Here is a 13,663-nt window from a genome sequence, read left to right as displayed (position 1 = left end):
CAACCTAGTCTTGAGTTTTCAAATTCTACACATGGGGTTCCCCAATTTTGGTCCCCTGGGTCTGTTCTTCTCCAGCACATTGATACACAACAACGAAGCAGGAAATAGGGAGATAAAACCGGGGGTGAGGTGGGGGTGGATTTCAGCCACCAAAGAAGTTCTACTGCAGATTATTTGGAGGATGCTCCATTTTTTTTTGTCCCAACACAAGTGCATTACCTGGGAAACGGTGAGGGGTTTTTTAAACTACCATCCTGTTTTGTTTTGGTATAACTACAGTTTAGTTTAAGCTACTAAAACATGCATTGTTTTGTGCAATGTTTTTAGCTTTAACTGTCAGATTTTAGAATTTTTAGAATGATTTTAGAATGTTGTATCATTTTAATGTTGTTAGCTGCTCTGAGCCCGGCTTCGGCTGGGGAAGGCGGGATATAAATAAAATTTTATTATTTTATTTTTATTATTTGTTTCCTCATTAATATTGCAATTTCTTCTGGTTGTTTCTAATATGTTTTTTTGAATTATTATTTGCCATTTGATATGTTGTGATCCAGTTTGGGGGGCAGTTTAAGGGCAAGTTAGCCGTATAAATAAACAGATGTGCCAAACCAGTCACAGTGATCCCCAGAAGACCATGAGGATTATGAAGGTCAGATGGTTGATCAAGAATCTGAGGGGAATCAGGCTGTGGTACAGCAAGGCATAGAAAATTATAATCTCATAATGCCTGTGGCCATTGCAGAGTCTTTAGGCATTCATTGTCATCACTCTAATTTATGCAGAATGAAGAGAGGTTTGTATCTAAGAAGATATGGTTGGGTATCAACTGTCAAAACTGCATATTTAAGGATCAGGTGCCAGCTTTAGCTTTAGCAGTCAAATGTTCCTTTGTGTTCAGATCTGGCCTCAATATAATTATGTAGCACTTGGGAAGGAAGATGCAGCCCAGAAGCCCAGCACTGGAAGCCAAGATAGAGAAGATCTGCACGGCTACCATGTATTTCCCCTTTGTGCTCAGGTAGGTGGGCACAAAGGAGACCCAAACGCTGCAGAAGACCAGCATGCTGAAGGTGATCAGCTTGGCTTCATTGAAGGCCCCAGGCAGCTTCCTGGCCACGAAAGCCACCGTGAAGCAGATGGCAGCCAGGAAGCCCATGTAACCCAGGGCAGCATAAAACATGGCAACAGACCCTTCATTGCATTGCAGGGTGATCTCTCCAGCCTGGGAATGCTTGTCTGAGTCTGGGAATGGGGGAGAGATACACAGCCAAATGATGCAGATGACAATTTGGACACTGGAACAGGAAATGACAATGGAGTTGGCCAAACTCTTCCCCAGCCATCTCCTCATAGTGTTTCCTGGCTTTGTGGCCAGGAAGGCCAGCACCACAGTGATGGTTTTTGCCAACACAGAGGAGACAGCAACTGAGAATATAATGCTAAAGGCTGCTTGTTGGAGAAGGCAGGACACTTTCCCTGGCTGGCCGATGAAAAGGAAGGAGGACAAAAAAGAAAGCAAGAGGGAGATGAGGAGGATGTAGGAGAGGTCCCGGTTGTTGGCTTTAACTATGGGAGTTTTCATGTATTTAATGAAGATTCCTAAAACGAAACTTGTGGTTAATGACAAGAAAAGGGCAACGGAAACCAGAAGGATCCCCAAAGATTCTTCATAGGCCAGGAAGGTGATAATCTTGGGAATACATTGATCCTGGTCCTTGTTTGGATGGTGATCTTCTGGGCATTTGGTGCAATGGTCTGCATCTGAGGAGGAGAAAAAGTGTTTTCATCTCCATCACTTATATCTCTAACTCTCTGTGTCATGCTGCATTGTGGAAGAAGATGATAACGTGGAGGAGGTAACAAAATTGGAATTTGCAACAAAGGAGGAAAATGTTAATTGATTTATTTAGCTGTGTATACATGTGTATCCAAAAGAGATAGATGTGACACTTTTCAATTTTTGTTTCCGAAATAACCTTGTGATGTAGGTAACATTGACAGGAAAAGACCTCCCCACAGAGGTGCATCTGGTGTCTTCATTGTACAGAAGACATACCTGTTTACCTGGACTTTTGGATAATTGCTTTCAACTATTTTAGATATAATTGTTATATCCTAGGTAGTAAATGTAATTGGATTAATATTTCTTTTGTGTAATGCTCACAATAGGCCCGTTGTTATTTTATATAGTTACAGTTTATATAGTTTATACAGTGGTACCTCTGGTTAAGTACTTAATTCGTTCTGGAGGTCTGTACTTAACCTGAAACTGTTCTTAACCTGAAGCACCACTTTAGCTAATGGGGCCTCCTGCTGCTGCTGCCCCACCGCCACGCGATTTCTGTTCTCATCCTGAAGCAAAGTTCTTCACCCGAGGTACTATTTCTGGGTTAGTGGAGTGTGTCACCTGAAGCGTATGTAACCCGAGGTACCACTGTATAGTCATAGTTTGATCTGTTTATGGTTAACTGTTATAGTTTAATCGTTTTCATACAATTTCTTGTTTATTCTGTATCCTGCTATCATAATTATAAATGAACATTTTCTAAAAATCACTGCTGGTAAATTATTCTTAATAATTTTTTTAATTCACTTTCTTTTGGGTGTGCTTTGGTTCTTTGATCACTGAAGATGTGGTTGGAAATAGCAACAGGAACACATAGTGCATAGTGCATGCTGAGCACTCTCCCTGCTCCCTGCCAGGAGTGCTCTGGTGGTGTTTCCTGCTTGGCAGGGGGTTGGACTCGATGGCCCTGGTGGTCTCTTCCAACTCTATCATTCTATGATTCTATGAATTCACCTCATGCTTTGTACCCCAGATATAACTTCATTTCTGTCGTTCCTTTAAACTCACTTTCAGTAACTAATTAATTAATGAAGGTGAATAATAATGTAGACACCAGGAAAGGATCCAGATTCAAAAATGCCATCAGAATCTTCACAGAAGGAGCCTCTGAGTAAATCTCTGACCTGTTCTTATTCTCCCAAGGAATGCCCTCTCCCTCGGAGTCAGGTAAAGGAAAGAGACCCCTGGACGGTTAAGTCCAGTCAAATTCAGCTATAGGGTGCGATGCTGGTCTTCACTTTCAGGCCGAGGGAGCCGGCATTTGTCCACAACAGACAACTTTCCGGGTTATGTGGCCAGCATGAATAAACTGCTTTTGGCACAATGGGACACCGTGATGGAAACCAGAGCACACGGAAACGCTGATTACCTTTCCGCCACAGCGGTACCTATTTATCTATTTATCTTTGCCTTTTTTACCTATTTATCTATGTGTGCTGATATGCTTTCAAACTGCAAGGTTGACAGGAGCTGGTATGGAGCAACAGGAGCTCACCCCATCACGGGGATTTGAACCGCCGCCCTAACAATCAGCAAGCCCAAAAAGCTCAGTGAATACTGAATTTTATTATTTTGGTCACAGACCAGTTCCAGCCCACATACAATATCAAGGAAGTCATAAAACACAATAGGGATACATTTGAATTTGCAATTAGGGATATCAGTCCCTGCTCCTGCCAACCTAGCAGTTCGAAAGAACACCAAAGTGCAAGTAGAGAAATAGGTACCACTCCGGCAGGAAGGTAAACGGCGTTTCTGTGCACTGCTCTGGTTCGCCAGAAGCGGCTTAGTCATGCTGGCCACGTGACCCGGAAGCTGTATGCCAGCTCCCTCTGCCAATAAAGCAAGATGAGTGCCGCATCTCCAGAGTCGGCCACGACTGGACCTAATGGTGAGGGGTCCCTTTACCTTTAACAGGGACAATACAGATATAGCAACAGTTAAAAAATATATAAACTATTCTAGTCACTAACATATAACCTAAAATTATCATTTAAAACCTTAATCATTATGATAGCACAGCTTGTTACCTAAGTCTTATGGCAATCGCACAGAAGTTGGCTACCCTTAACGTGATCTCAGAATTCTTGTCAGTGGTTTAGACCACAGAGTCACCCTCGCCACCCCGCCCTTGGAATCACCCACCTTCCTGAGTGGAGATTGTCCCTTCCGCACATGGAACACAAGAGTAGCAGCAAACTGGATCTCCTTCTTGAATTACCTTGGCATATCCAGGGTGGCAGCTTTCGGTACACCTGGAGCGAGGCACAGTCTAATAATCAAGACAAGGTATATCAAGCAGAAAATGTTAGGAGCACCTGTGCCGATGGAATTATTTCATAGAGTTTGCAAAGCATCCAGCAAGATCCCTAGTCCCACTGACCCTGTCCATTTATTTCTGGGGAAGCACTTTATTTATTTATTTTTTTAAGAAAAGGGCATGGCAGGGAAAACTGTTTGGTGTGTTTGCTTCTTTGCCTCAACTTTGTTATCTCTACCTTCTATACAGAGGACAAAATAAGGCAAAAACAAATCCAGAATAACAGCAATAAGAAAATAGTGGCAACAAACCACACTGATGCAATGCAGCAATTGTACATGCAATATCCCGAAGACAAGAACGTTAAAAATGACTCCTGGATTATTACGTTTTCAAAGGTGCTCTGAGGACTGGCAAAGAAGGAGGGATATCAACCTCTTTTCAGTATTCTGCTTTGTCCATTTTCCTTCTTCCCTTCCTTCTAATCTGAATAGATCTTCATACCAATTGCCTCTTGGAGTCTGAAATCTGGATTTGCTAAATGTAAGGATTTGAGCCATCTGCCATGTTCCTAACTGCTGGGTGCAATCTCCTGGGGATACAGTTTGGGTGTTAGAGAAAAGTGGTCTACTCTGTTCCCTGGGAGAAAGAAAGAGATAAATGCTGGTTTTCCTCCCCAGATGAACAGAGAGGAACCTGGCTGGGAAATGCTGCTTATCTTGTCTCAGAATCCTGGGGCTCCAGTATTTCCTTGAGCGCCCCAGATTCCCCTCTGGTCTGTCTGGCAGCATTTACTGGTTTCTTAAGATATAGTTCTTAAGACACCTTACTGCTGCACACGTGTTGTGCAGCAGTTGCACTATGAACAGTGTAATCAGGCTCTCCTAGTCTCATCCCTCTGTTATATCCTCATACCTTGTTAAACTGCTTGGGCCACTCAATGGCTTCTGGGTTAATGGCGAACTTTAGGCCAGCAGAAGTCACTTTCTCCAGACTCCCAATTTTCACTCGAACACAGGACCCGTTAGGGTACATCACCCAGTTATCAATATCAAAGTCAGCTGGCAGCTCCCCATTCTCATCCAAACATAGTCTGCCCATGGAAGTATTTGAACACTGGATTTCTCTTAAGAAAGGGTGAAGCTGGAATGACAGGGAAAACATCAGCATTAAGAAAGCAATGTGGAAGACTGACCAGAAGATCTCTGTGCCCACTCAGTCTACATTCCAGGTGCTTAACTGTTGATGGGCAGCTTAAACACCCAGCGGATTGGGATATGAGATTTCATCCCTGATGAAGAAACCTGTATCTAACTCCAAGTAGACTTGCTAAGATATATAAGACTGAATCAGATAAGTGTTGGAGATGTAATGAGACTGAGGGTACTTTCTATCATATGTGGTGGACCTGTAAAAGGGTAAAAGAGTATTGGGGAATAATTCATAATGAACTGGGGGAAAATGTTTAAAAGTACTTAAAAAAAACAAAACAAACAGAGTCCTTTTTGTTGGGGATAACTCAGGCGGAAATTCCCAGATGTCAAAAAAGATTATTTATGTATGCCACTACTGCAGACCGTGTTTTGTTAGCCCCCAAATGGAAAACGAGCGAGGTCTCAACTAAAGAAGAATGGCAACTTAAGTTGATAGAAAATGTGCAGCTTGCAGACTTAACATATAGAATAAGAGAACAAGAACAACATATGTTTAGATAAGATTGGAAAACGTTTATTGAATACCATATTTTTCGCTCTATAGGACACACTTTTTCCCCTCCAAAAATGAAGGGGAAATGTGTGTGCGTCCTATGGAGCGAATGCAGGCTTTCGCTGAAGCCTGGAGAGAGAGAGGGGTCGGCTTCAGGCAGCTATCCGCAAGCATTCTGAGTGCGGCAGGAGTTCCCGCCAGGCTCCGAAATCTTGCGGATAGCAGCCTGTTCTGGGGGCTGGGGTCGGGGGAAACTCAGGCTTTTTCTTTCTCCCCCCCCCCCTTAAAACTAGGTGCGCCCTATGGTCCGGTGCGCCCTATGGAGCGAAAATGCGGTATATGGGGGGAAATTGTCTTTACTTGAAAACGTTGGCAGCATTAAGATAAATTCAACAGTGTAAATAATTTTTGATGGATTTAATAATGGAATACTGAATGGTTTAGTTCATATAAAATATGCAGGGATTTATGTTGTGCAAAATGAACCATGGAAAGAGAGGAAGGAAAGTCACTGATATTTTAAGGTTGTTTAAGTGAATTTTCTAAAATGTAATACAGAAATTTAATAAAAATCATTATTAAAAAAACAGAAATCTGGATATGGAAGTGTCTCATATGACATAACCAAAGCAAGCCAAAATGTTCACCTTAACCAGAACCCTTACAAATTGAATTTCCTTCAGAAACGGGCAAGGAAAAATCTCACTTGTAAATTTGGTTCCATCATTGGGACAATGGATAGTTTGCAAAAAAGAAAAGGAAAAGGAAATACCTGCCATTGCCATAACCTTTGATGTTCCACTGTGTCTCCTCCATTCACCATTAACATCCACCTGGATCTAGATGAATATGCTGCATTTAAGGCCTGAGCCACAGCTTGAATATTGAGGTAAGTACTGTAGCTGTCTTGAGACAGGGCTCTCTGGAGCTCCTCTTGGGGCAAATTCTGCAGTTTCTCCTCCTCTACACATCTTGTCCAGCCTCTCACAGACAGCACATGTTTTGAATATGAACAATGAAAAGCTTCCTCCCAAAATTGCTGAAGAAGATGGGAGCCTGGTATAGAATAGGCCCTTCTGCTGCTACTGATCTTGGTTTTCATTACAAAGGATAAAGAACCATGTAAGTGCTGGAAGATATAGGGAGGATAAGACAAATTCAAGTCGATGTCCTGAAAAGCTGTTGTGATCCAGACTTTTGGCCCAATTTGTTTCCCACGTGCTACTTGAATTGCAATAATCATATTTGATCCCATTTGAGTGGTTATGTAGCAAACACATACATCGACTTGTCTCCAGGTTCCATATGGTTCATTTGAGCTGAACATTTTAATTAGATCCTTTTCTGGAAATCTTTTGGACAAGGCAATGCAAATCCCGCTGCCAATCAGCAGAGGCGTTAAGTCACTCACAAATCTTCCTCCAGCATCATTGTCCGGAGCAAGGAGGCTGATCCACGTCCACCCAAAATGCAGGAGCAACTGGACAATGCCCCGATACTGAGCTTCTTCTTTGGGGACCATCTGGTAGACAAATGGGGACTGGGTTTTATCTTCAAGAACCTGAGCCATGAAGGCAAAATTGATCTAGTGAGAAAAGAAAGAATTAAAATTGTAGAATTTTGAGGGTCATCTAGTCCTGCGATGTAGGAATCTCAACAAGATCATAATAGAAACTGATAGTGATTTGCTTTACTTCCAGGAACATATCCTTATTAATCTGAAGTGATTAATATCTAAGAAAATTTGTACTGGCTGTGACTGGGATAGGTCAATAAGTACAGCATGAGACTCTTAATCTCGAGTCTGCTACATTATAGGGGGGTGGACTAAATTAGCTTTCCAACTCTCCAACTGGATGTAGGATGGTATTGTGGTCTGAAACATCTGGAAGGTGCTAGGTTGGTGGAGGCTGAATTTTGAAAACAAAAAAAGCTGTTTTCTCGTTTTTAATGCGCTCTCTTGACTTCTCTGGAAAGAAAGGTGTAAAAAAAAAAAAAAAGTGGAATTTTATTTGTCCCTCCATGCTGCCACCCTACCTACCTGTGGGATTTTGTAGATGCCTAACATGGATGAAATCTGCTTTGAGATTGCAGAATTTCCCCCTTCAAGAACAGCCAGCAGGTTATTCTGTTTCCCACAGTTATAGTTCGGAATATTGCTTTCCACACCTGCAAGCAGATCTATCGTGGCGTCAGAAGTTATCCTTTCATCTAAATGGTTCTCATAGAGGTTGTAACCCAGGGTGATGTTGGGTAAGATCCTGGGATCACTGTTGATCTCCTGGATGGTGAACAAGAAGGACAAGATTCGCCAGTACCTGCTGGCAGACAAACTGCAATAAATCAACCAATTTTGAAGCGTTAAACTGCTATTCACCATTTAACAAAAACAAACATATTTGTTCTGCAAATAATAGCTTGTATGTATGCATGCATTTTATTTCTTGAATTTATATCCCTCATTCTTCTCCAAAGATCTCTGCATTCTCCAATAATAGTTGGAGGATATGTGCTCCATTGTAAGGAGCTTAGAAGTGCACATGCTCTTCAAAGAACAAAACTGAGTAAAAATGAACCCCATCCCCAATCCCAAAATTTGTAAAAGACTGGGAAGTTGCAGCAATGCTACTTGCATGGTTTTGGCTGCTTCAGAGGATGTCTGCATAGATCCCCCAACTGTTTTTTAAAAGTCAACACAGGGGTCAAGCAAGGGCATGTCATTTGCCAATGATGACCACTAAGTTGGGAACTAGGAAACAGGGTGTCGCCCTGGTCATTAGAAACCATTTGAGTTCAGGGGTACCAAACTCATCAACCAGTCATAATAATAATAATAATAATAATAATAATAATAATAATAATAATAATAATTTATACCCCGCCCATCTGGCTGAGTTTCCCCAGCCACTCTGGGCGGCTTCCAACAGAATATTAAGATACAATAGTCTATTAAACATTAAAAGCTTCCCTAAACAGGGCTGCCTTCAGATGTCTTCTAAAAGTCTGGTAGTAGTTTTTCTCTTTGACATCCGGTGGGAGGGCGTTCCACAGGGCAGGTGCCACTACCAAGAAGGCCCTCTGCCTGGTTCCCTGTAACTTGGCTTCTCGCAGCGAGGGAACCGCCAGAAGGCCCTTGTTGCTGGACCTCAGTGTCCGGGCAGAACGATGGGGGTAGAGACGCTCCTTCAGGTATACTGGGCTGAGGCTGCTTAGGGTTTTAAAGGTCAGCATCAACACTTTGAATTGTACTTGGAAATGTACTGGGAGCCAGTGTAGGTCTTTCAAGACCGGTGTTATGTGGTTTCGGTGGCCGCTCCCAGTCACCAGTCTAGCTGCCGCATTCTGGATTAGTTGTAGTTTCCGGGTCACCTTCAAAGGTAGCCCCACCAGCTTTATAGAGCGCATTGCAGTAGTTATGAATGAAATCTGGTCGGCTGAAGGGGTGTGTGAGAAAAAGCTGAAAAATTATTTTTCATATTTTGGACATCCAACTCCCTTAATAAGGAAGTCTTCTGCTCTGTATTATGATATGTATTTATTTTATTTAAAGCCTATTTCTCTTTCTTTCCAGCCAAAAAATGTCACTCATTGTATTAATTTTCTTAAGACAGTTTGTCAGGCTCATAATTCAAAAACATATGACACGAAAGGGAAAAGGTGGAGATGGAGAAGGAAAGCATTAATTTAGCGAAGAGGAATTTTCACATGGTCTACTGTTGCACTATTGGCAGATTATTGTAATTATGTGATATAGTGTCAAAATAAAATAAAAGTAAAATAAATAGAAACTTTGCACTTTGGAAATTGCCTGAATTTGGTGTCGCCCGCACCTATCTACCCAAATTGGAATAATGTTATGCCTCATTTTGATCCCTGATCATTTGCATTATGGTGTTGTCAGAAGAGCACTTCCTGCAAGTCCCAGGGAAGCTGAAAATGGAATGGATGGCTGGGAATCTATTGCTGGACTCCGACTCCCACCAGTACCAGCCCAGCCAGCAAGGGATGATGGGAACTTTAACCCAACAATGTCCGGAGGGTCACAGGTTCTGGAGCTCTGAATAGGGGCTATTTGCCTGGTTTAAAAAGCAGCCATTGGAGAGGTCTGCATAGAATTACTTACCCCTTATCCCTGGTTAAGGGGGTCTGGGAAAAGTTGTATGGAAGCTTTCCGAAAAAATATTTTGGAGATACAATCCCACTAATGAGGAAGTTTCCAGGCCGGTAGTAACTGAGTGCTTCATGCTGGTCCCTGATCAGATTCAAGGGGCATTTTGCTTTCAGGTTCCTAAAGACTCTATGGGGCATCATTAGCAGCAGAGGCAGCAACAGAAGCAGCAGGGATCTCATTCTGGCTCTGCCTTCTACATCTCTCATATCAGTGGCTCCTCTCACCTCCAGTGAAAGCAGATCAGAAGAAGCAAACAGCTCTTCCAAGACCAAAGTCGCAGTGAGTGGCTTTACTGATTTGGGTGTTGTTCTGCTGTGACTTCCGAATTATGTAACATCACACATGCATATCCCCTGCCCCTTCCTCTCTCCTGCTTCAGATCTTGACTCAGTCTCAGGAAATATTCTCTGCACTCTTTGCTTTCCAGCCACAGTGCATTTAATGGCATTGCTATCAACACTCTTGTTGATTCTGATGCCTAGGCCATCTCCAAAAAATATCTCTCTAGCTCTTACAAGAATAAATCACTATGATTTTAATAATTATAAGTTGAAGAAGTTTCACATCAACAACTCCCCGGAGTCTTATATGGCTTAAGGGGCAAGTGTACAGCTGGAGAAAAGCGTGTTTGTGATATGCACCTCCAAAGTTTTGATCTGAGTCAAGGAAAGGGGATAGGGAGAGTTTGACCTGAATTTTGCTCACAAGTACCTAGGAAGAGCCCTGCAGCCAGATCAGACCAAAGGACAATTGTGTCCAGGACCCTGTATCTCCCAGTAGTGAATCAGACAGCTCTGGGAAGCTCATAAGCAGGGCAAGAAGGGGCTCAGTGTTCATCAGTATGTGTATGATACCCAGCTCTACCTCTCTTTTAAATCAGAACCAGTGAAGGTGATGAATGTCCTTTGTGAGTGTCTGGAGGTGGTTGGAGGATGGATGGCGGCTAACAGATTGAGGTTGAATCCTGACAAGACAGAAGTACTGTTTGTGTGGGGACACGGGGCAGGGGGAGGGCAGGTGTGGGGGACTCTCTGGTCCTGAATCTGGTAACTGTGCCCCTGAAGGACCAGGTGTGCAGCCTGGGAGTCATTTTGGACTCACAGCTGTCCATGGAGACACAGGTCAATTCTGTGTCCAGGGCAGCTGTCTACCAGCTCCATCTGGTACGCAGGCTGAGACCCTACCTGCCCACAGACTGTCTAGTCAGAATGGTGCATGCTCTAGTTATCTCCCACTTGGACGACTGCAATGCGCTCTACGTGGGGCTACCTTTGACAGTGACCTGGAAACTACAACTAATGCGGCAGCTAGACTGGTGACTGGGAGTGGCTGCCAGAACCATATAACGCTGGTCCTAAAGGATCTCCACTAGCTCCCAGTACGTTTCTGAGCACAATTCAAAGTGTTGGTGCTGACCTTTAAAGCCCGAATTAGCCTCCGCCCAGTATACCTGAAGGAACATCTCCACCCCCATCATTCAGCCCAGACACTGAGGTCCAACAAAGTAAACCCTAATTTAAATTGATCTAGAAGCTCCCAAACGAAAGACCAGGAGGGAGAGAACATGCCAGTCGGGCATGTGTCTCTGCCAGAGTCCTACTCAAGTGTAGGCTGAACTCCTGACATAAAGAACATGAGAGCATCCCTGTAAGAAAAGTGTGTACTTTGTTAAGAGTACTGGGAGCTGTAGCTCTGTGGGGGGTAAACTACAGCTCCCAGTATTCATTGGGGGTCACATGCTGTGTCTCAAATGTCTGATGTGTATGCAGCCCACCGGCCTATCCAGCTAAGTATTATCCCCTCTAATTGGCAGGATCTCAGAATGAAAGTGGCTTTCCCTGGTCCCGCTTCTTCATGCTTTAAACTGGAGATGTTGGGCATAGAACTTGGGTGGAACAAGCTCTGCCTCTCAGATACACCCCCCCCCCTCTGGAGACAAAACTGGTTCTGCTTCAGATTCTGTTGTAATTACACAAAACAAAAGAAATTACCGTGAAAACCCCTGAAATGAGAAGTAATCGACTGTAGAATAACAAAAATCAAAAAATAAACTAGAATTAAACAAAGACTTTATGAGATGCCGGCTACAAAACTCGTTTCACTGAACTAATCAGTTTCCTCAGAAGGAAATAAAGAAATTATAAGATTTAAAGTGATATCAAACAAGCTCAAGAGCAGGGCTGAAAATGCTTCCTCGAGTTTACAAAAAAGGTATGAAAACCTCAATGACAAGTTTTAAACATAACCCTATTTAATAGAACCAAGCAGTGGTAATAAGAAATTGAGGTTTGAAGTTTCAAACAAACTCAAAAACAGGGCAGAGACTCAAAAACAGGGCTGAGGCGCTCCTGGCTGCTGATGTTAAAGAAAGGTATGTTTTTGAGTCTCTGCCCTGTTTTTGAGTTTGTACTGTAAGCAGAATCTGTCCCTATACATAGTACCCAAGATCAGATGACTTCTTTAGTTTTTATTGTCAAGTATTCCTTTGTAGTTAGGTCAGGCCTCAGTATAAAAATGTAGCACTTGGGAATGAAGATGCAGCCCAGAAGCCCAGCACTGGAAGCCAAGATAGAGAAGACCTGCACGGCTACCATGTATTTCCCCTTTGTGCTCAGGGCACAAAGGAGACCCAAACACTGCAGAAGACCAGCATGCTGAAGGTGATCAGCTTGGCTTCATTGAAGGCCCCAGGCAGCTTCCTGGCTAGGAAAGCCACCGTGAAGCAGATGGCAGCCAGGAAGCCCATGTAGCTAAGGGCAGCATAAAACATGGCAACAGACCCTTCATTGCATTGCAGGGTGATCTCTCCAGCCTGGGAGCTCATGTCAGACTCTGGGAAGGGTGGAGAGATTCCCAGCCAGATGATGCAGATGGCAACTTGGACACAGGAACAGGAAATGACAATGGAGTTGGCCAGACTCTTCCCCAGCCATCTTTTCACCCTGTTCTCTGGCTTTGTGGCCAGGAAGGCCAGCACCACAGTGATGCTTTTAGCCAACACAGAGGAGACAGCAATCGAGAAGATGATGAGGAAGGCCATTTGTCGGAGAACGCAGGTCACTCTCCTTGGCCTTCCAATGAAGAGGAAGGAGGACAAAAAGGAAAGCAAGAGGGAGATGAGGAGGATGTACGAGAGGTCCCGGTTGTTGGCTTTGGCTATTGGAGTCTCTTTATATTTAATGAAGATTCCTAATACTATGCCTGTTGTTAAAAACAAGAATAGCGTAATAGAAGCTAAGATTATCCCCAAATATTCTTCATAAACCAGGAATATGATGATCTCAGGAATATATTGATTCTAGTGCTTGTTTGAATGTTGATCTTCTGGACATTTGTGGCTATGATCTGCATCTGAGGATGAGAAGAGTGGCTTGGGCATCACTTACATGCATAACTATCTGTGTTCTATTACATTTTGGGGGGAAACGAGGTAGCAGAATAAGCCTATGTAGTAGGGAAGGAGAGACAAAGATGCGTCCGTCCATTGCACTATTTAATTTTTGTTGTTGTTGTTGTTTCTATGGAAGCCGCCCAGAGTGGCTGGGGAAACCCAGCCAGATGGGCGGGGTACAAATAAATTATTATTATTATTATTATTATTATTATTATTATTATTATTATTATTATTACATTTTTATCCCACAGATGTAGACAGGCGTAGTGCACTTTTTGTCACCGA

The 13,663-nt window shown here is 43.1% G+C and overlaps 1 protein-coding gene across 1 annotated transcript; it reads right to left on the bottom strand.

Annotated features, from left to right (window-relative positions):
* Positions 1–793: 793 nt before the first annotated feature.
* Positions 794–13,024, bottom strand: LOC309335209 (vomeronasal type-2 receptor 26-like; the record flags this gene model as incomplete). Its single annotated transcript, XM_081850082.1, has 6 exons — positions 794–1,761; positions 3,992–4,118; positions 5,022–5,249; positions 6,586–7,398; positions 7,855–8,146; positions 12,765–13,024. 6 exons carry the CDS (start codon positions 13,022–13,024, stop codon positions 851–853), a joined length of 2,631 nt encoding a protein of 876 aa, XP_081706208.1. The 3' UTR covers positions 794–850.
* Positions 13,025–13,663: the final 639 nt, after the last annotated feature.

This window comes from Podarcis erhardii (genome assembly GCF_964252035.2).
Source record: "Podarcis erhardii genome assembly, chromosome: 2".
In the NCBI taxonomy this organism is placed as follows: Eukaryota; Metazoa; Chordata; class Lepidosauria; order Squamata; family Lacertidae; genus Podarcis; species Podarcis erhardii.
The sequence above is the reverse complement of the archived record's forward strand: the minus strand, read 5'-3'. Positions and strand labels throughout refer to the sequence as shown.